At 39.2% G+C, this 24,187-nt stretch overlaps 1 protein-coding gene across 1 annotated transcript; it reads right to left on the bottom strand.

Annotated features, from left to right (window-relative positions):
* Positions 1-512: 512 nt before the first annotated feature.
* ACTR3B (actin related protein 3B) lies at positions 513-23,922 on the bottom strand. The gene is made up of 12 exons (XM_015852847.2): positions 23,746-23,922; positions 18,225-18,280; positions 16,259-16,383; positions 14,600-14,710; positions 12,854-12,949; positions 12,595-12,702; positions 11,164-11,307; positions 10,456-10,629; positions 8,796-8,888; positions 2,619-2,744; positions 2,109-2,192; positions 513-1,483 (listed from the first exon to the last, which is right to left on the bottom strand). The coding sequence occupies exons 1-12, from the start codon at positions 23,787-23,789 to the stop codon at positions 1,388-1,390; spliced, it is 1,257 nt and encodes a 418-aa protein (XP_015708333.1). The 5' UTR covers positions 23,790-23,922; the 3' UTR covers positions 513-1,387.
* Between the last annotated feature and the right edge of the window lie 265 nt (positions 23,923-24,187).

Raw genomic sequence — 24,187 nt, 5'->3', positions numbered from 1 at the left:
TAGAGTCCCCCTTTAATAACTAACGTATTGGCTGGTCTAATTCTTTCCATGCCATTTAAAAATAAATTGATGTGTACTGCAAAATCCTTACTGAGCTACACAAACTGTTTCAAGAGTAAACTTACAAAACCTCTGTTGCCACAGAACAAATAAATATCAGCATGGAAAGAAAAAGAAGAATATCCCACCCTACTACTGGATGAAATTATGGGCACATAATGCTTCTTCTATCACAAGAACATGTACCCATGCATTGCATATAAGTCCAGGAAAGGGTTGCCCAGAGATGCTGAGGATTCTCCATTTAGAGCCCCATAATTTATTGATTCTGAACAACTAGACCTAACTTTAGGTTGCCCCTTGTACACAGCAAGAGTCTGGACCAGAGATCCCCAGAGTTCCTTTTCAATTTGAGATTCACTATGATGAGTTTTACATACAGTGACCTACGAATGGAAAGCTAACCTCAGGAGATAATAGAAAGGAGTATGCAAATCAAAACGACCACAGACTTTCATAAAGATGTTAACAGCGTTTATTTCACTGGTGCAAGGCCTGTGTGTCATCTGCCACTCAGCAACATCAGAACAAAACATCTCCTATAAAACAGTTTCAGAAAATTCAAAACAAAGTAACATTGGCTATAATAAACTCCGTACAGTACTGTGAATCGCTTAATTTGTGCCATTCAAACAAGAATAAATCAGTTGCTAGCATACATGGCTTCTATTTATTTTTATTTTCCCAAAATAAAACATACCAGCACAACTCCAATACATGCCTCACACCTGGAAATGCGTAACATCACTCCATGACATTGATAGCTGTTCGTGCTTAGAACTAGTCATCAATTCACCTTACTGATATCATAAAATACAAAATGATATGAAAAAAACAAAAAAACCCTACATTTACAAAGTATAGTCCCAATCCTGCAATCTAATCTGTTAGGGCAGGTACCTGCAACCATTTCAACCCCCCTGAAGGCAATGTGGTATGTAGTGCTCCATTGCTGAAGATTTGATTGCAGAATTAGGGCAAAAGTGGGAAAGGTTTAAATCTTCCCACAAGCAGTAAAACACTGCCTCCTTCTTCCAGATTCAGTTTCAGTAGTATCTGCACAACCTCCTAAACAGAGAATCACCCGCTGTCAATTACCTCACATTTAGGAAGAAAGGATAGGCTTTAAAGTAGTCTGCAGAGAAATGGCTTTCACTGAAATGACTTGGGGCTGTAAGCTGTGCTGTAGCACACAGCGGTGATCCAATTGCTTCCAAGAGATAGCCACACCTTGTTTCAGTATTTACAGTACCTGTTGCCTTCCTCTGCCTGACACAAGTTTCTTCATGAGTAAGAAATCACAGACCTTGTTTCCATTACACAAGCATTATGACATGACTCCAAACACAGGATTATGACGACAAATGCTAGGGCCATATTCTTCATAGTCTTTTTTCGTGTGACATACTTGGAAGAACTCCGGCTATGAAAACATAAAACAAATCGTCTCAAAACCATAATAATACATAAAGCAGAAAACAGACAAATACATAAAGCAGAAAACAGACAAATACATAAAGCAGAAAACAGACAAATAATGCTTTTTTTTTTTTTTTAGATTGCAGCTTCATTATAAGGTACTATATTCTTGCAACAGAATAAAACTAATTTTTTTTTTTAAGATGTGAGAACTCAATGAAACTCTGTATAGACAATAGAGTTGATTTTATAAAGAGCAATAAGAAATCTCACTTTGAAGACATGAATTGCTCTTGTTTTCTTCCACTTGACTCTCTCACATCAAAGGAGGTTTGTTTAGATCTTATACTCAGAGTCCTGACTAACCCCAAGTGCTAACTTCATGAATAAAGGGACTATGCCCACAGCTATCATATAAGTATTACTTCAGAATTACGTTATATCATGATATCCTCACTCAAGTAAAGCTCCCACTTGCTCTGTTCAAATTTTGCTGAACACTGCGATAGAATTGCAGAATGTGACAAAGTTCAGGATGCCAAAAAAGGCTTAAAAGTGGTACTCAGAACAAACATAGCCAGCAGACAATGTGAAAAGAAAGATTCACAGTAGTTTTCACGAATACTTACTGTTGAAGCCAGCATGGAACCACCGAACCAAACTGCATAACGCTGCATATGATGTGTTATCACTTGAACTTCAACTGGCTTGGGCTAAGAAAAACAGTTCCTCATTAGTTTACATTTCCTTATAAATTCAAAGCATCTAGAAATTTTCACTCCTCCATTCATGTCACTATCTCACCATTACACAGAGCGTCATATTTCCTAGTAGATTGAACCATATAACAATTCCTCACTAGTATAATGAAGGACACAACAGTTAAATCCCTCTTGTCTACTGCTGAGATCACTTCTCTCCTAGTAAGAGACATGACAAATGTCCATACGAATTGCTCACAGTAACTTCAAGGTTTCTGTAAAGATACAATATAAGTTGCAAAGCTACCAAGAGATTTAATAGTAGATACATATACTCTATTCAATCTTCAGCCCTGTGTTTTCACTTGTGAGGTGAAAGCTTTGAACTTCATTTTTTCTACTGTTCTCATAACCACCCTACTTGAAATTCTTACTTACTTTTATCCGACCCCCACTTAGTTCCTCACTAAGTCTCAACCTCGCATCCACTACTCTCTTCAAATCCCTTTGCAGCCGTCGTCCAAAGTCCCTGAACATTGTAGACCCTCCCGAGAGCACCACATTCTGTGGAGAAAATAAAAACACACTCTTTAAATCCATCTTCAAAGTGAGTTTCCCAAACCGTATTAGGAAGCTGACAAGTTACACAGACCATCTTAATATTACTTAGTTTCCACAGGAGGTCCACAGCGCCATATGTTCTCCCTTTTTCCTTAAATTATAGTTTTGTGTAGAATATACCACCTCAAAAGAAAAGGATTATATTAAAATAGTGAGTTAGTATCTATACATGCACTGGAGGAGACAGATGACACTGTAAAAAACCTTAGAGATGTTGACAACGTGCAGTTTTAGCACTGATGCTAAGTAAGGCTCTAGCCTTGTTACGTTGCTGTTTGTGCCATTCCACAGGCTGGGAAGTTATCTAGAACTCATTTCTAAAGAGTCAGGCTCATAAACTCAATAACCAGCAAATTCAATGATTGAAAGACATATCCAAAAAGGACAACAGTCCTGAGAAAAGTACAATCTGAGTCATGAAAAATAATGAGGAAAATAACCACATACATAAAGTGGGAACCAGAAACCACAGTCAGTCCTAAAATTAACTTGTCCCCTTTATATACAAGAGCTCCCTCCACATACAAGAACATATCTTCCCCTGCCTCAAAGTGGTCACACACTCTGTAAAAGGAAACTGCTAACGGGGAGGCAAAAAAGGGAAAAAAGACAACCACCAACTTGAGTGATGAAATAGCAATTTAAACATTGTCATCAGAAAATGTTAGCTGGAGATAACGAAATTGGCAAAGAGAGTGAAAGCAATAATTCCATTCAAAGCAAATTAAACTTTGAGTATACATCACAAAGTGGACAGTGATACCTCTAAGAGATTTCAGAATACTCTTGAGAATACTTGTATGAATACATCTTAGAGCACCTTATGCAACTGCAGTTAGTGGTAACACTAGGAGAACCTTTTATCATTCCAGGGATAAAAGCTAGAAGGTCACACCTTGAAATTATGATTATACAGGTAATTTTATATGCTTAAAAGAAGATTAAGTACAATACAGATCAAATAGAATAGAATCACTAGAGTATACTGGTTGAAAATGTGCATCATCTCATCAACATAGCTGGAAAAGTCAGGCTAAACAGCAGGTGGGATACAAGTAGGTACCACCATCTGCCATCATGACATGATTCTACACAGTTACAGTTCCCCTGTTCCCAATAGCTCTTGTCAGCACTGGGCCAAATCTGCATGAAATCTTTATCAAACGACTGCTGATAACAAATCACAACTCAGCAGGTCAATCTTCCATAAGGAAGGCAGAAGACAGGCAGGCCTCACTCACAAGCAAGGCAGAATCCACACACAATTTCCTCACCCTCTGAACAACAAACCTCCCTTCAGAAAGAACACAGTGAAGGTGGCAAAAAACTGTTAGGATTAAAATAAATGAACAGCCAATACCTCCTCTAAAATTACTGAGTGTTATACAATAGCTCCAGTAACCACTGGAATGAGAAAGATAGTAACAGCAAGGAAGGCTAAACACATCTGTGGAGAAAGCTTACTAGTGGTGGTTGGGTTTCCAGCCTGCTTGGGAATTCTCTGGCTTCCCAGATAAAGAGATCAAGGGAGTTAGGATCTGAGTATCCAGCTGCTTCCTTTAAGTGAGACTTCTTCTGATCTACCTGCTTAAACACACTCCAGCTGGTTTAACAGTTCCAGGCAGAGCACAGGTCTTACAGCTGACACTGATCACACCCCCTGATGGAAAAAAGCTCCAGATTGTTTCTGCTTTTATAGCTAACTGGCTGAAAGCTACTTTGGTTTGAAAGGATATATATCTTCTTAGAAGAGAGGGTTGAAGATCTTCCATGCTCTTGAATAAGATAACCACAGGTAGTAAATAACAAAAGCAAACCAGTTCTGGAAGGAAACTGAGGGTCAATGCCATACACCTTGGAGGGCTGGCAGGAAACTTCTCACTTCCCATCTATTTCCTTCATTTCCATTATGAGCTATAGGATATTGAATTTCATTCCATACCATCTCTGATCCCATACCTGTATAGGACAATGCGACAATGATACAAAACAAAGCATAACAAAACCACCCAGTCACAGTAACAAAAATATTTCTTTAAGTAAAGTTTGCCTAAAAACTACAGTTGCTGATTTAGTTAAATAAGACTATTTCTGGAATAAAATTTTACTTTAATCATGAAGAAACAATTTGTGTTTCTTAGATTCATAAATTCACGGTGTTTATTTTTTATCAGTTTAAATATGATCCTTGCTGTTCTACTGAAACACATCTGCACTCAGACAAAAAAGAAACCACAACTCAGCTGTTGTTAAAGCAGCTACCACACTAATGTTATAAAACTAATTAGTAGTGGATAAGGAGCTGGGTTTCTTCTCAGCACTCCTGTGCTACACTTAATGTTAATCACTTGGGACTTCAATTTTAAGTAGCAGGAATGACTTTGCTTTCCCCAGGACTTACATCAGTGCCAACGGGATGCAGAACTAATGGCCTGGCAAACTCTCCAGCCTTAACTCACCCACAGAGCCTGCCTACTCTGCACTTAGCAATTAATAGCAAGCTTTGCCATTTGGCTGAAGCACACTTAAACAAAAGTCAGTTGAACCCTTGCTAGCTTCTGCTTGAGGACACCTACAATTTCAGAGAAAGAGGTAAGGAAAGAGTTGATAAGGCAAATGAGCTGGAAACAGCTGGATGGTATTTCTGCCTGCAGCTCACAGCTGCACAGCGATCTAACAGCGCCATCTATACACCACACGGTGTATGTGAGGCTGCTTTCACACTATTTAAGAAGTATTTTAAGTTAGAAGTGGCGTTAGGGAGACATTTGCTATAGCTTTAGTCTTTTGCATTTCAAACCTCTCCAGGATTCAAGGATGGTTCATTACAAGCTGGGTAGCCAAGAGTTTGACTTTCTAAGAGAACACAAGCACAATAAGCCTACTGCAAACATCAATTGCAGCAGCACTTTCAAGTTCTCTACTGCTCACATTAGCTGCACATCCAGCTGAAAGTCGTCTTCTCAAAAGAAAAGAAGCAGTAGCCTTAAAATTCACTGAAAGCCAAAATAATCCATCTATAATAGAAGTCCACATTCACCATTACACCACAGTCCCAACTCATGTGATGGAACCAGCTTTAAAAACTAGCTTAAAAAAAAAAATAAGAGGACAAGGATGTGATAACTTGATCCACCCTGAACATTTAGACCTGGTTGATTAGAATCTTTCTGAAAGATTTCTGAAACCATCTGAATGCTCAGTCAGTCATCACTTTTATCTCAAATCATATATTTGTGCCAAAAACACAGCGGAGAATGAAGAGGAGTTGAAAGAAATCAGTCACGGGGATATGCAAGTGTGAGACTGTTGGTCACATCCCGCTGGCAGAAGGCACAGGTTTCAGAACTGTTGATACTGTTCTCATCAACTGTTACTGTCAGAACTCTGGAAGTATCTGGGGAGAGACACTGGAGGTGAAAAAGGAAGATGAAACAGTGAGGGATAAGAATGACAATTTCTGAACCTGTTACAAAAGTATAAAGAAACATCATAACTTATTAGAATATCAAGCAGTTTTTAGTACTTAGAAAAGTCCTTCATCCACTTTCAAAAGTTGTTATAACTATATCCACTAGCCAACTGATAGTCTGAATAGTCTGGCTATTCTTTTTTGACACTGAGGTAAGGTGTCGTAAGATACACCCCAACTGACACAAAGTCAGGACAAGTTTCGAGGTCATACAGAGCACTTCCAACTTAAAGCGAGATTTTAAATAGCAGTACTGAAACCACATACCATTCCTTGCAAATATACTACAGAGTAGATATTTCACACTGATTTCAAGCTAGATGTGCATTAATAACACTGTGCTTAGTAATATACTCACGGTAATCCAAAAGCAGTGGGAAAGATCACCTTTTTCCACATCACGCTACTGCTCTCTATGTTTCTGTGATATGCTATGTATTTATATAAGTGTGATGAAAACAAGGAAAGAGGAGCAATATTCTAGGGAAAATTAGAGCTAAGTAACTGGACTGAGAGTACCAAGGCAGATAATTACATGGGGGTATTTGTGGAAGGAGAGCTGGACATGAATCAGCAATGCATACTTGCAGCCCAAGAAGCCAACAGCATCCTGGGCTGCAACAAAAGAAATGCAGCCAGCAGAGCAAGGGAAGTGACTTTTCCCCTGTTCTGCTCCTTTGAGAAGGCTCCAGGGAGACATGATTGCAGCCTTTCAGTGCCTAAAGGGGGCTATAGGAAAGCTGGGGAGGGATTTTATCAAAGAGTGTAATGACAGGTCAAAGGGTGTTGGTTTTAAACTAAAAGGTGGTAAGGTTTATATTCGATAATAAGAATAAATTATTTACTACCAGAGTGGTGAAGCACTGGCATAGGCTGTCCAGAGGAGCTCTGGATGCCCCATACTTCAAGGGGTTCAAGGCCAGGTTGGATTGGTTTCTGGGCAACTAGGTCTAGTGGGAGGTGTCCCAGCAAAGTCTTGGAACCAGGTGATCTTTCAGGTCTCTTTCAATTCAAACCATTCGATGTTTCTGTTATAACGCGCTAAAAAAACAGAACTGGACAAACTAACTATACCATTCTGCCCAAGGAAAACCAAAGGTGATGTGATGTACTTCCAGCAGCCTCACCAAACCTACAGAAGCATGATTACATTACCTGCTGCATGCAGAATGTTTCCTTGTCCAGTGGAATTCAGCATACAGGAATAAGCAACATAACCAGGATGCCAGACTATTTCATCCCTACGTTAAGATCAGTCCCTGGTTCCAAACTCAACAGGCTTACCTATCCTTCCTTATTTTATCAGAAAGAGTCTCACTCCAAACAATCTGGAACTCTCAACTCCATTAGATACAGACAGGGAAGACAGAATAAGAATATAAATCAATGTTTCCAAGCAATCACATTGAGGTGTAATCATTATCAGAATTAAAAACAAAGTACACAGAATCATAGAATAATTATTGCTGCTAACCATTATATGAGTAAAAGAATTCATGAGCTTATCTTGTAGAATTTGTAGAAGAATGCTTGCATGTGGAATTGAACAGCTACAGGCTTTAGGAAATGGCTGAACAGCAACTGTCTTGTGAATGTCCTGCTGCTCCAAACCTCAACATAGGGTAATACAATTAGCCTTACAAGAGAACTGTTGATAAGATAGGAATGAGGAATACCAGGAATGATAGACACTATAGGACATCAGAAGATGGGTTACAGAACAGTGCTTCAAAGTCTAGACAGTACATATAACCTGCAACAGGGTATTTTAAGGTATTTTCTGGAGGAAGATTGATGAAACACCTACATATATCCAATGTAAGTCTAGCACTCCAAGGAAAGAAGGTATTTGCCTCTATGGAAACTTCAGTCTTGTAGAAAGAAAAAGGACAAAGGAGAGACAGACATTAAGAGTTTCCAAAAATCTTCTGCAGCAATCCCAAGCTTGAAGCCATTGTAGCCATCTACTGCAAAAGTCACTCTGCATAGAAGTTTGTTAAGCAGCAAACTTCCTCTTTTGTCCTGCACTGAGGATTTGCTCTAGGTTACTATGTCTCATTCTAGATCACAGAATATGTTATCTAGATAACTAAACTAAAATATGCCACAAAACATTAATAGATACAAACTGCCCTAAGATATACTTAGTTACAACTTAATTGATCCTGAGTAATGCCAACTCTCATAGACAGGATTCTAATGAAAAACCACAACCAAATACAAAATCTCCCATGTGTCAGAATATATGTTACAAACATCAAATATAAATAGCTCCTTTGGAACAATACTTACCTGCATGCCAAGCCACTGCTAATCCCCATCTTTTGTTTAAAATTAAAAGCAGTAAATATCAAGTATCCCTCATTTGGAAAAACTGTACCTTGGTTTATCTTAAACTTTATTTCCATTCAAAAGTTCGCATTTCTCATAGCAGGAGAAATCATAGCATGCACAAATGCATCATAATGATGACAACTATCTTACAAATGAATTCAGTTAATCTTAGAACACAAAGGCCATACCTTATATAATGGACGCCGGACGTCAATGGGACAGTTCTGTATAACTTCATCAACTACATCCGAAATGGATTCCATAAAATCAGGATTAGCAAACTGGAATGAAATAAAACAGACAATGTGTGTTTCCTTCCAAAAAAGGAAAAGGCAGAGATAGTTTGTAACAGTATTTTTAAAAGAAAAAAAAAAAAAGGAAATAAAAGTCCGTATTAATCCTGCAGACCAAGTACTCTACACTATAACTCACTTTGTATAAGGAAAATAATATAATGATATATTATTATAGTAAATAATATAATGCTCTTTTCTACAGGCAAACTCAGCTTCTCCTCCTTGGCCATAAATTCACTGTTAGAATGTATGCACTAGAAGCCTACTACTGCATGTGATGTGATTTCAGAGTAAGCTTTTTCAGACAGAGATAAACTGAAAACAGAATAAGACTGTAAGATGCCTTTACCAAAGGCAGCTTTTAACAAGCTAACTCAAAGCCTTTTAAAGTTAGGAGTTAATGAAGTCCAGGGATATTCTTTTGGGAGCAGTATGTATCATCTTTGTTTTTCTTGTCCAGAAAGGCAGTGTTTTCAACACAGAGCCAGGATGATATTAAGAACATTACATTACATTACTACGTTAAGTAATGAAAACAAAAGGGAGATTGTCCTTTGTCATATCCCTCATAGTCTTTATAGGGCCTGGAGAAAGATAAACTATTAAAACCAAGTCTGACAAGGGATTCAATGCTCCTCTGTAAGATCGTGTGGATAAACAGTGGGGAGGAAAAACTACTTAGAGCATAAAGGTTTAATGGTGATGTAAGATTAGACACCTAGAAATTGATAACAAACAGATTAAAGCTGGAATTTAGGCAAAAAGGCAAAAGAATGAAATTTTCAAACACTTTTCCAATACAAAGAAGGTAGACAAAATGAAACTTCAGTGCTAATATAGACCTTGATTAAGTTTTTATACTCTATTACAGACTATGGTTGCGTGTAATAAGTTGAATGTAGCATAAAATAACAGATAGGAAATACTCTGCCATGCAGAAACACTGAAATATGATTCTACCTTCTCCCAGGATATCACAACATCCTGAAGTTCACTCAAATTGAACTACCTAAAATCAGACAGATGGGGCACTATAAATGTCTCCCAGAACTGTTACTTATTACTACACCAACATAGATTTCAATGGACTTCCCTCAGGGAGAAATATAACATCTATAAACCAGCATGAACAGAAAGCAGTAACAAAAGTCAAGATTTCAAACAGTATCAATTGAATAATTCCATGCAGAGTATAGCCCAGATTGGTAACGTAACTAAAAACAAGAGTATGAAAGCATACTGGCTTAAACCAGTGCATACTACATAAAACCTAAAAGTTCCACTTGTTTTTCTGAACTTTAGCTTGCCTTTAAATAAAGAAATAAGAGGTTACAAACATAGCATAAGAAACAACAAAAGAAAATACCCACTGTACTCACCTTGCTCTGTTCTTGTGCTGCCTGAGACTGCACACAGCTTGCAGTTGGGAGACCCATTGAGAGCACACATCCACTTGATGGCGCACTTGCATCAAAAGTGACAGTAATTCCCTCCCCCTCCGCTTACACGGTAAAGTTTCAGTAACTTAATACTATTAGCATTTAACTCTTACCTCAGGATGAAAGAAAATTTCAGGTCCAAGGAACCTTTCATAACCAACATCTATAACAAACTTGGTTTTGTTGATGGCATTGATGCCAGTATACTGTTTGATCCATTTTCGTGGATCTCCATCATACTTAGCAAATTCTTTCACTATGTCAGGGCAAATATAACAATATTTCTCCTGTTCAGAAATTAAAAAAATTGCCAAAATAATTATTGAATTACAGTATATTTTAATGAGAAAAATAAAAACATGTAGGCGTTCTTACAGATTTGGGTACAAATATCTCTCGAACAGCCCAATAACTATTGAAGCCTCAACCATTTGAGACAACGCACACGCTTAACTCTTCAATAAGATTCCACACTGACTCATCCAGATTACAGAGAAGTTCAATAGCAAACTCTCTTTTCAAGATCAGATCCATGAAAATCAACCTACTGACATCACATATGCATTAAATAAAAAAAATCAAATCTTAAACAAATCTTGAGCTTTAAATGCTAATTCAATCTGCAAAGCATATTCAGCTCTACCAAGGAGTCTAACGTAACGATTTTCTTCCTCCTTTTCCTTACAGTGCACTGGATTGGATATGCCAGCAGAAGCTTGTGTAACTATTTGCATTTTTAAGTGAACACAAGCAACTTGCTAAAGCATAAAAAAAGCATTTGCTCAAAGCATTTAGGTATTAGGAGACAAAGAAGGACGTACCTTTATGGCTTTTGCTGTCTCCAGAGATTGTTCAGGAGGAATTCCCACTTCCCTCTCCCTCAGGAGTTGTTGAATAAAGTAAGTGATATCTCTACCTGCAATAGGAATATGTTTGATGCAACTTCCAATTACGTAGCCTTCTGCCTATGTGGGAAGAGGAGGGAAAACAACAGGAAGATGATCTTTAGGCAAAGTCATACTCTGTGCAAAACATCAAGAATCAACAGCAAAGTTACCATTCGTTTGCATGATAGCTTGCTTTCATTTTTAATTGAAAGTAAAATACTGGAACAGTGAAGCGTTACCACATGCAAGCAAAGCAGCCCCCTGCAAACCTCCATTACAACTTATAAACAGATACTGCTGATCTAATAGACAGTGAAACACACAGGCAACAGACAAAAAAAGTCTTGCAGATATTAATATAGACAAAAGTCTGATCAGATGTAATATTTCTTTTGTTTATGTTGTTGAAAACCAAATATAATATGGAAAGACTGCCCACCTCCTGTTTCAAAATGAGAAACAAACAGGAAAAAGTATAAAGTTATTAAAAAGCTCAAGCAACAACAACAAAAAATCAAGTGAAGACATATCTAACAAGTACAATGAAAACAAGAAATCTATTTGTTGCATTTTTTCCTGGACATATTGACTGAAAGCAGTCGTATTGCTGAACCAACGTTATTTCTTCTCTTGCTTTTTACATGCTTCAGAGCTTCATATGGTAAATGTTCTTTTTCCAGCATTTCCCAGCAGAAAACAATACGGGTACAAGCAGATTAATACCAAAACACAAGAAATTATAAGGAGTCAGATGTTCATTCCTGAAATAACTGATCATTCAAGCATACGATATGCTTCAGAAGTACACTGTCATCAATAAAATATATGTTAGTATGCATGGTTAACTGTATATTTTTATCATCCTGCCAGAATTAAGCCATTTGAAATGAACCATGTATATGAACATGCCTTTGTACCAGCCTGCAGTTGCTTCCACAGAGTTCACTAACTTTGAAAACACAGACAACAGCTACGTAACATAAATAAAATACAAGAAATAAAAAATGTTCGCATGTATGACAAGAAGTAATGTTGGCATGCAGGAAATTTAACAGTGATATACATTAATATTGAGCAGAACTGAAGCATCACATTAATGCAAGACAAGGATTTACATAGAAGCAGCCTTTATAAGATGCCCTAGCGCAATAGTTTGGACAGCTAAAATTAATCTCATAAATAAAGTCACATAACTAAATATTTTGCATAAGCCACCATAAGGGAGGAAAGAAATCCCAAACAACCAATGAACTATAAAGTTTTTGAAACACTGTTTACTTCAGTAGTTCTTATTTTAATATATAGAAAGCAAAACGTGTATTTGACTAAGCAACCAATATTTAAGTAAAGCACCCTCCTACATACCACAGGAATTACATGGGTCACTCCATCACCACTATCAATGACGATTCCAGTCAAAGTACGTTCTCCAACCTGTCGTGACGTCCAAGAGGCAGCTAAGGCCAACACTGCCTGTATGAGAAACAGTTTGTGTTTAGGCAGAATGTGCTGATTTACAATCTTAGAAAACAATCATTTCAAGTATTTCAGACATACGCGTATGGAAGATTAATATACACTGCAGCTGTACTGTATTCTAGAAGTATATATTCACTTTGATCACCTGAACAGCAATGTAAAGTCCTGGTATGTTAAATGATTCAAACATGATTTCTGCAAGATATTCTCTGTTTTCAGGTGTGTTCAGGGGAGGTTCTGTCTGGAAAAAACAAAAACAAAAACAACCTCTCAGAGTCCTAATAGTTAATGCAACAATGAGCTCAGTAGAGTAATAATCAAACTTCTACAGTTCTTAATGCATTCCTAAATCTCACACAAGCTCCAGTTCTAAAAATAAAGAATTCACACAATCTGGGGAGAGTGGCAAGAAGGTTATTTTCCACAACATGTTTGATTTGAATTAAATTTTCAGAGCAAAGGAACAATTATGTTACAAGAAATGTTGTTTTCTATCATACCGTATCATTGCCGCTACAAGGAGTGACATGATTTCAACTCTCAAGTGTTCAGAAAGAATAAGAGAGTAATGTGTTGGAGTGGCCCAGCTGATTTCAAAAGGACCAGTCATAGGGAAAAAAACACACTGCTCAGTGCTTAAACATGAAGGTGAAAAGCTTAATAAGATATACTAGGAGCAGACAACCTCTGAAGATTCCTCATGTCCCACATAATTCTACCTGGAAAAGGAATGAATACTAATAAAACCAAACAGAAATATTTTGCAGGATTCCAAGTAAGCAAAGGTCTTTTCACAATACACTTTACACAAGTGTATAGCACCATTAGTCACATCCGTTCCATTGCTTTTACACAAACTCTTATTCAATTTGCGCAAATTATTTAACATTTAGAAATGAACAAGCTATTGGCACCATCCATTCAGTTAGCATCAAAATGGCGCTGGGTTTTGAAGCTATATAGAAGTCTGCCACTGCAGCGCTGACTTTTTAGGTTTTTGGTGCGTGCAACAGAAGGCAGAACTATTAGTGAAGATAGTAGGAGTCAGCCTTCAGAAGACTTCTACGTGCAGTGCACTGTGATATTTGTCTGGTACTACAAAATGCTGGGGATGTGTACATGTGGCCTGCAATCAGTTCCAGCCAGGTCTTGGAAGATAACTTGAGTTAGCAAAGGGTGGGTGGTGCTCTGTGCAACATCTCCAACATAAGATGCCTATGGAAGTTGTGGAATCCTCCTACTTGGAGTTGAGCAGACAAGGCACTAAGGAACATGGCAAGTCAGGTAGATGACTTAAGTGATTTCAAAGACCTTTCCTAACCTAGACAATTCCATAATTCTAAGTCATGTTCAGAGTAGAACTAACCAAAAGCTCCCTTAATGAAAAATATGGAGATAAACCAAACATAAGGAAGGAAACATGAACATAAACGATATAAAAATAGTCCATTGCAAACTGCTTGTTAAGAACTAGTTACCTAATTTGATCTTCAAGAAAATTTTTTGTACATTTGTCCTTTACCACTAACATATGGTGCTCCACTAAGCAAGAATATCCCCTACTGCATAATCAGCCAAGAATTTCAAATAGAATTCAGTTTCAACAAAGCAATTGAAGCTTTTCAAAAACAAAATCCAACCCGTCAGCAGCCTGCATCACAAACTGAACAGAATTTGGTTCCAACACAGTTTAACAGATTCATTTTTCTCCATTTGATGAAGAAATATAAGTCATGTTCAGAGAAAAATCCTCTAACAGAGCTTGGAATTTGCACATTGGGAGCTTGTACTTACAGAATTATATACTTCTGCTCTTGCATAAACACTCTCTAAATAATGTGTAGTTTTCCTCTTAGAAAATGTTTTCTCTTTCTCAGTCTCAGTAACTCACCATTAAAAAATAGTGATCCTCAGGTTCAGCTCGTAGGTATTTAAAAATGACCTGCTCCATGAATCTCTCCATGAGGTCCCAGTCTTCAACAATACCATGTCGTATAGGCCACTGAAACAAGGAAATGTGTATCATATGAGAATAAACAAGCCCAAAAACAGGAATAGTGAAAGCACCCAAATCCATACATCTTCTGCAAGAATTCAAACCTCTCATATCTCATAGTCACACCATCAAATCCTCTATTCTCTCTTTAGTTCAGAATTACTGTTTCAAGTTATCTCACATTCCCACGTATTTCCCATTGCAACTCTGGGTTGCAGGACTGCAAGCCAGAGAGCAAACTCAGTTCTTAATCTTGCTATTATTTTCTTGCAGCACCATATTTTAATCTCTTTTTGTATCAGTTAAATCATTTATAAAGTCGTGAATCATACTTATCTTCAATATGTCTTCCAATCTGTAAGAAGTAAAGAACATACAGGCAATACATTTTTCAGCATAAATTACGGCAGGAATATGTTTACATTTTGTTCAATGTTAGCAACACAGATGACATTTAAGTAATACAGTAGGATGTATAAAATATGATTTTTTCCACATAATTCAGAGGCTGTTAACATCTTGTAAGCACAATAAGTCCCTTAGTAGGGTATGGAAAATATGATTCATACGGAAGCCATGCTGAAGTCAGCCCTCCACAAAACAATTGTGACAATCCCTGAAGCAAAAGTATCCGATACGTTCATTGATTCATATGCCATGTTAAAAACATGTATCGTTAACAAGAATTTAAACATTCAGCATGCGTGTCTACTTCAGCAGCTAATAACACTGACCAACTGCACTGATTCAGCGGGTATTTACAGAGGACAAACACCCAATAAAGGGCAGAAATAGTAAAAGGGGCACTTAAGCAAGGTAAAAAAAAAAAATCAACAAACCAAAAGCATGTCATTGTAAAAATAAATAAATAAATAAATATTGTTGCTTTTTAACAAGAAGTAAGTACTCAGCTCTGGTGAGGCCACAACTGGAGTACTGTGTCCAGTTTGGGGCCCCTCACTGCAAGAAAGACATTGAGGCCCTGGAACGTGTTCAAAGGAGGGTAACAAAGCTGGTGAGGGGTCTGGAGCACAGGACATATGAGGAGAGGCTGAGGGAGCTGGGAATGTTCAACCTGGAGAAGAGAAGGCTCAGGGGAGACCTCATTGCTCTCTATAACTTCCTGAAGGGAGGTTGTAGTGAGCTGGGGGTTGGCCTCTTCTCTCATGTAGACAGTGATAGGACCAGAAGGAATGGTTTCAAGCTATAACAAGGGAGATTCAGGCTGGACATTAGGAAATATTACTTCTCAGAGCGGGTGGTCAGGCACTGGAATGCACTGCCCAGGGAGGTGGTAGAGTCACCGACCCTGGGGGTGTTCAAGGAACGACTGGATGTTGTGTTGAGGGACATGGTTTAGTGGGAGCTATTGGTGATAGGTGAACAGTTGGACTGGATGATTTTTTAGGTGTTTTCCAACCTTGGTGATTCTGTGATTCTAAAGCAAATGTGTTTTTTTAAGTAGCTATTAAAAAGACATCAAACAATACATAATGGCAATAGAAGTGTGACAATTTGAGAAGCCTTCAGAAAAAATACTCACTATTTTCTTACCTTTGTAGCATAGGTGGGTTTATCTATGGCTTCATCTCCTATGAAAAAGTCCAGATCATCAACGCCTTTCATTACCCTCCTCTGAGCCTGGTCACCTACTTTGGCTGATTCCCGGATTGCAATACCTTAAAATAAAATCCAAAAAAATTGAAGTGAAATTAAAGTTGCTAAATATATAGGAATTCGTGTATTTATTTCCTTAAGGAGTCTTTCCCAGAAATAAAAACTGGAATACAGAAGTCACAGTTGGCAGAAAGCAGAAATTATACCTACTGACAAGGCAAGAGAGCAAATTTCATTCCTGGTGCTCTCTCAGGAAGGATTTTGGTCACCAACCTCTTGTTAAAGTAATAGATAGCTCAGAGGTTATCTCTTAAAATGCATTCTGTTATGGACTACTGCAGTCATTTAACTTGCATGAGAGCTGTGTTCCACCAACTGATGCTCTAAGTCAGTAAGTGATGTTATTTTCTGAGTTTCAGCTCAAAATTAAGGAAAAGGGAGCAAGAGAAGAAAAACTACGTACTTCAGAAGTACTGGAGTGATTACCCTGATTGGTGAGAAGGAGGAAGCACGGAGGGGATAAATCAATTTGCACTGTTATAGAGACATCTTTGGAAACTCTCATGACTCCCATTATCAGGCTACAATTCTCGCTTAAATTATTAGGTGATGGCTGTTATAGGCAAGCAGATAGCAGGAAAAAAAAACAACAAACAAATCTGGGGCAAGTTATAAATAAAAAGGGTCTGAAGTAACGTAAAACACTGATTATTTATCTGCAGAGTTGTTTGGGTTTTTTTAATACATCATCATCAGGCCCTCAATAACATACGGTAGAAAATGCATAGCAGGAATCAGCCACAAAAGCACTGAGCAACATCAGGACCACAAATTACTGACAAGCAAACAGCTCTTTTGGAAACACATTCAAGTCTCCACACGTTATCTCAGTTCAATAAAGCAAGGTTTATAAAAGATTCATAGGAAACACTTGCTATCCCACTTCTTTAACACAAGATGTTAAGATTTTTACAAGTGCTATAGGCTTGAATTACTCCTTACCATAGTTACAGACTATAACCATTTCTGAACCTACAGCTGGTAAGGATCGTGTTCCACTCTACCTCTTTGGCCCCAATGACCATTATTATTTCCTTATCTTTATACCTCCTATTATAAGTAGTCACGTGGCAGAATGGATGCTTTAATCAGGAGTTAACTGATGAAGTTCCCAAAAAGTAAAGGCAGCATTTATTGCAATTGGAGATAAGCATGAAATAATAAAAGCCATTATGGGATTAAACAGGCAGTCAGTGCTACAATCGGTACACATATATAGCATTTGAGAGCAACTACTAAGATTACAATTAATAACACCGGAAAACATGTAACATTTTAAATTAACCAATTTTAATGCGGAAAACAAAAAGAGGAAATCTGCTCACCAAAACCATGTTAAATGGGTACAAACATTTCACTGGGTAAATATACCCTTGAATAAACATTACCTAACAGGAACAACTTCTCTGACCATTAAAGTGCCTGCAGCCTCAGACAGACTCAAGTAAGGCAGACACCACCTGCACTTCAGTACTTAATTTGGTAGGAAGGCTCTCCCTGATGACCCAGGCAGTAACTGTGGTGTCAGGTAGACTGGGGGCGAGTTTCGTTGTCTACTCAAGGGTCCTAGCAAAAAAAATAATGGATGTAAAAAGGAAATAGAATTGAAGTCCTCTTCATTTGTCATGGCAACCAAGAGGTGATTTAATAAACACCAGGTCTAGCTGAGTGCGAAGGAGTTCTGCTGAGCTACACTCCAGCCAATGATGCTAACACAAATAATGTTGCTTCCCAGATGGACAAAAGACTATAAAGGCCAAGATGGGAGCTGGAAAGCAACTTGTCATAGTGCTTAGTAACAGTGATGTACCCTAAAAATTGGAGGGACAAAAAATTTACTCACATGATGGAATAATGAACTGAGGTTCCGTATTCCCTGCATAGCCAAGTTTGGTATACCTGGAAAAGAAAGAAGGATCACAAGGTCATTATGTGCACACACACATTAAGGACAAAAATAAATCCACTCCACTTCTCACACTGAAGGCCAAAAAAGCAATACCACATCTATATTTTCTAGGTTACGCTTTCAAGTGTAAACCTGCTGAGAAGAAAACTCAGAAGTGGTAAATATTTTAGATGCTATTTATTTTTCAGGCACTTTCAGCTTTTCAGAGTGGAATTTCAGAATGCTGAAACCTGGACACTCAGTTCTTATTTCCTCTTACTCACTTGCTATGGCAAAAGCTGGGCTAGGCCACATTCCACTGATAAAAGGAAGATGCAGATCTTACCTTTCCAAAAGCTCCCATAGCCAAAGATGCCACAGGATGCTGTGGATTTGGTTAATATTGACCAACAGAAAAAAACAACCACCACAGCAAATGGCACAAAGCACTGACTATTTGTCTGAATACAGAATATTGAGATATACACTTATATTTATCAACTCAAATACCAGGAGAGAAAAGAAACAAGGCACTCAGGGAGGTAAGAAAAAGTCCACACAAAACCTGGAATCTCTGCATGAGGTTTCCTGGCTCCAAGCTAGTTCAGGTTTTAACAACTATAAATCATTAACATCCCAGACTACAAAGAATGGTTCTAAAATACACAAATACATTCAGAAGGAGCTTAAAAGAATAGTTATAATTGAATAGTTTTGAATTGAACTTTTTCTCTGATATTGTCATACTGTAGTATCGGATTGTGAGGGGAAAATCAGCATTAATCACATTCAGTATCTCCATGAAAACCAAAGGCCAGTCACAAAACCACAACCTATTTAGGATCTCTGCCTACTATCAATATTTGCAAATGACACCCTTAAAACAGAATGTGGCTCCTTCTTTAACAGCTAAAACAGAAAGTGCCCCTTTATGGAGTATTTGGTATAAAAATACTCATTAAGAGTCAGTTTGCTTGGATAAAGAAATTAAAACTGAATTAGCAATGACCTTGGAATTTAAATATTGTATTTTCAACATCTCTTCAAAGCTATAGCTTCAATAGACTTCAAGGAATCTTTTTTAAGAGATTTTTTTCCCCAAGGCTAAAAAGACAGGGGCTGTGCTTCGAGGGCAAGGGTTTGTTGTATTTTTAATCATCATTACACTGAAAGCATATGCCTGTATAATCCAGAATGTTTATACATACTTTCTATGGCTCTCAAAAACATAATCAGGGTATTAAATTAGACTGATTTGTAAAGCAGGCCATTACTAGCAAGAATTCTTTTCATGATAATTACTGCTTGGTTTCTCCACATTTTAGAATGAAGCCCACCATGGGAATATAGTTAAAATGTATCAAACAACAAAGCAGGCGTTACAGGATACTTACTCTTCATTTGTCTCTCTGAAATGGGTTTTGCTTGCGTGCACATAATGGCAGCCAAGGACTACGTACATATACTTTTTATACGATTCCTATATGTGTATCCCTATATTGAAAGTAAAAGGTTCCTGCAATACAGCCAGAACTTCCTTCATAACCTAAGCCGTGGCCCAAAGGTGAGTTCAGTTTGCCATCTCTTCACCCCCCAAACACTTGTCAGACACAAATTCAATCATGGTTTCAAAGGCAAAACACCCAGAAAGAGTCAATTTGGGGTATCAGTCTATCGTGGCGTTACCTTACCACTCAAGCTGGAATCAGATCCCGCTGCTAGGATAACTTACAAAGGCACCAAAAGCTGATAGCTCAGTGTCTTACTGATTTGATTTGTCACTATCTGAAGCTGATCGTTTGGTATCTTACTGACTGATTTTATCATTGCCTGAACTTCTCTGCTCCTGGGCACTCCATCATCCAGGGCAGTACATTAGAGTGGTTGGGTGACCCACTTTCAGGACCTGCTACAGACATTGTTTGCCTTCATACAAAGCACTTGAATATTCATCAACCTTGAAGGTCTGGATGTAAATAGTTAGGCAGGTTACCTGGTCTCCAGCTCCTTTTCCAATGAATATTTAAGGATCTGAAAACACATTTGTTTCTTTCTCCTGGGCTACAGCCTAGAAGACTAATGGTAATGCAACATCTCGTGTTCTGTAAATTACAGAGAAGGCTTTAGGGAACGTGCAGATAATCAGTATTCCAATTTCATTAAAAGTAGCAGATTTATTGCCAGCGAGATAGGAACCTACTGGAAACTCTACAAAACATACCATATTGAAGACGGCATTAAAGATCAGTAGGAACGTGTTCCAGTAGATGGAGCATAAGGATAGGACAAGGGGGAATGATTTTAACCTGAATGGGGGTAGTTTTAGATTAGACAGTAGGATAAACTCTTCACGATGAGGGCAGAGAGATCATGGCATAGCTGCCCATAGAGCATCCCTGCCCCATCCTTGGATGTGCTCAGGGCTGGGTGGGCCTAAGGGAGAGTTGTCCTTGCTAATGCCAAGGGGCTGGAACTGGATAAGCTTTAAGGTGCCTTCTAACCCAAACTGTTACGTAGCCCCACAGTTCTAAGTTTGAACATTTCCGAATTTCTTTAGTTTTATTGTTTTAAAGATGGAAACCAAGAAGCAACGTGTCAGATCCACAAACGAGCTCTGAAGAGACAGAACTACTGAGAACACCAAAAGGCCTTAAGGAAGAGCAGTATCATTATTACAGATATCCCTGAGAAACTCCAAACGCGAAGTCCTTATAAAGATGTGGAGATGCACTTTAGGAATGAAGGAGGATGTGAGGAAGGAATAGGAATGAAGAAAGAATGCAGTAGAAAATAATAGGAAAAGCCATGTCTGCACAATGTATAGAGAAGCATCACCAACCTCTACATTAATAAACTGCAAATTAGAGCCATAGCTTTGGGAGAGACTGGTAGGACCAGGACTGAAGCCTGTGATTATAAATAACAGCTCATTAACCCATCCTCCTTACACCCAGAACAGCAATTAGAAACGTAGCTGTGCACGTCTCACGTGTAAAGAGCAGAGATAATAATACTTGCACGGAACAACTCATTTCACATCAGAAATACAATAATAAGAAAAAGCATTGCAAGGTTCCGGCCAACTTTAATGGCAAAAGCAACAACAACCCCTCAAGTTTCAAGCTTTAAGACAAGTAGAGCTCACTTCACCCAGAAATCAAGTATTTACTTATAAGCTGATCAGTAACGCTTGGCCAAAGTCGGCTTTCCTTACTAAAATAAAAATCACTTGAATAAAATACACCTAAAAATAGAAGCATTCCTCGATGCCTGAAGATGAAGAGCAGTATTTTAAGCCACCTCCGTTCCGCCCACCCACTTAGTGGAGTGCTGATGTCCCACAGCTAAATGCCAATTAATAAAACCAGCCACCAAGTTTAAAGCCTCTTGGAACAGCAACACCAGAGAGGCCTGGTACTGCGAAGGCCCTAAAAATAGCATGTCCTTCTGCACATGAGGACTGACAGCAACACATAAGCTGATCACCAGGAAAACCTCACTCAGAGAAAACAAAGACGTAGTGCATCAAAACCAGAGTGGGATGTTCCATTTGCAAATGCATTTTTCTTCTCATGCACAAAATATACCACAGTGCATCTGCACACACCTTGCTGTTTCCGTAATGCTCTTCCAAGTTTTTCAGCTGAAAGCCTTTACATGAATCATTTGAATGAATTGTTCCAAGCCAGCAACGCAAAGTAGATTCATTCTAACAATAAGAAGGTTTTCAACCCACACAGAGGAAAATTCCAGAGACTGGATCAGTGAGTCAAGCTAATTCTGGCTGCTTGGAGCAGAATCTTACGTCTTCTTGTTCTGCAAGATGATTTACTTCAGATAAAGTCCCATCAGCAGAGACACCACATTGTCTCACAGAATCACAGAATGACCCGGGTTGGAAGGGACCTCAAGGATCATGTAGTTCCAACCCGCCTGCCTGGCAGGGCCACCAAACATACACCTTTACTAGATCAGGTTGCCCAGGGCCCCGTCCAACCTGGTCTTGAACACCTCCAAGGACGGGGCATCCACAACCTCCCTGGGCAGCCTGTTCCAGAGCATAACCACTCTCCTAGAGAAGAACTTTCCCCTAACATCCAACCTAAATCTTCCCTCTTTCAACTTAAAACCATTTCCCCGTGTCCTGCTATTGTCAGCCCTTTCGAATAGGTCTCACACCTATTAAGATCACTTGGAGGCATGGAAATAACAAGTCCACTTGTGGGCTGTCTGAACCCTTTCTGAAACAAGGTACTATACCTGTATACACACAGATTCCAGCTCCTACAAAGGACAGACAGACATATTTTGTGCACGTTCTGGATTTGGCAGTTCATAGCATATCTTTTCTAAAGGACTTACCTAGAGTTCCCCTTTCCCCAAGAAAAGCTCTTCAATTCTGTGAAGTAACATTCCTGAAACACCAAAGTTCCTTGCAGAACAGATACTTAAAATCTCTTTGGGATTTATACATGGGAAATTACCATGGAATATCAGACAGGCAGAATTACATACAAGATGGAACCCATTCTCTGTTCTACTCCCAGAGCTTTCAGCTGTGGACTCCAGTATTCTCCACTGAGGAGACTGAACTGATTTCAGGTCATATAAGCAGAGACAGCACGAGAGACTTGTGAAAGTTTTGTCACAGCTTAATAAACTTCAAAATACAAAATCCTTTTACAGAAGGTGGTGAACCCATCAGCTAAATGGGTTGCTCTGGTTACCTATCACTTCTTTTTTAAGTTATCTTTCTTTTCCTTTTGGTTTTCATACAATAGCTTAAAATTTGGAAATTTTAAAGAGAAATTTCCAGGCATCACCTGAACCAAAACAGTGCAACCAATTCCCTGCAGAAGGAAGGGCTATTCTTGCCATCAGTAAATGAAATTGCTGACCCTAAAGCACAGCCTGACATGCGAAGTTACCAGCTGAACTCATGTACCACTGTCTTTTCTCTTCCTGAGAGCTTTCGATCACTGCAGGGCCAAAGAAAAGAGTGCAGTGCATCTCCAGCATCTCCATCACAGCTCCCTCGGTCACCTCCCACTCCTGAGGCACAACAGCAGCACCAACAGACCCATCAGAAGCTGGCGGTCCTCACTAGACACAGACAGGTAGTTAAGATCTATCCCTCTGCAAAGCCAAACGCCCAGCACAGCCTCTGCAGTTCAGATTCACTCCTCACAATGACAAGTTACAAAACTCGTGGTTTGGCTAAACACTGCATAGGTTATAGAATAAGTTACAGTACATTACTTGCCCAGGCAGGGTAAGTATAGATCTTTCTCCTCACGGACGTTCCAAATGTCATTCCCACGTTTAGCATTTAAGTCCTTGGATCGTTGTAAAGTCAAAGAACGGAAAAGAGGAGAAACGGGCTCGTTGGGACACAGCACCCCCCCCCCCCCCCCCGTCACACACACGTCGCCAAAAAGGCTGTGACCGCCGGTCCCCCCCCGCTCCCCACACTCACCCGGTGCCTCCGTCTATCACGCAGGGCGGCAGGTAGCTCGCCATGCTGGGGAGCCGGCCCTACACCGCACACAGCCCGCAGCCGGCTCCCCCCCGGCCCGGCCTCACTGCATGGGAGCCGGAGGGGCGGCGGGCACCATGCAGCCGCCTGGCAGCGCTGCCTACAAGGCGCATGCGCCGCCCACCGGCACTACGTGACGTGACCGGCCGCCTTGGGCTCTTGGCGGCCATCTTAGGAGGGGGCGGTGTGCCCGCGAGGATGGCTGAGGGAGGGACTTTCTCCTCACCTCATCCCCTTGTCATGGGCTTCAGAACACAGTGAATGAAGTTGCTGAACGGTGTTTAAGTCAGCAGTGTTGTAGCGTTGTTTGGGGCATCACAGAATAGTAGGGATTCAAAGGGATCTCTGGAGATCTTGCAGTCTGAGCAGGAATATCTCCAGA

The sequence above is a fragment of the Coturnix japonica genome, chromosome 2, assembly GCF_001577835.2.
Source record: "Coturnix japonica isolate 7356 chromosome 2, Coturnix japonica 2.1, whole genome shotgun sequence".
Lineage (NCBI taxonomy): Eukaryota > Metazoa > Chordata > Aves > Galliformes > Phasianidae > Coturnix > Coturnix japonica.
This window is presented reverse-complemented; position numbering and strand designations above follow the sequence as displayed.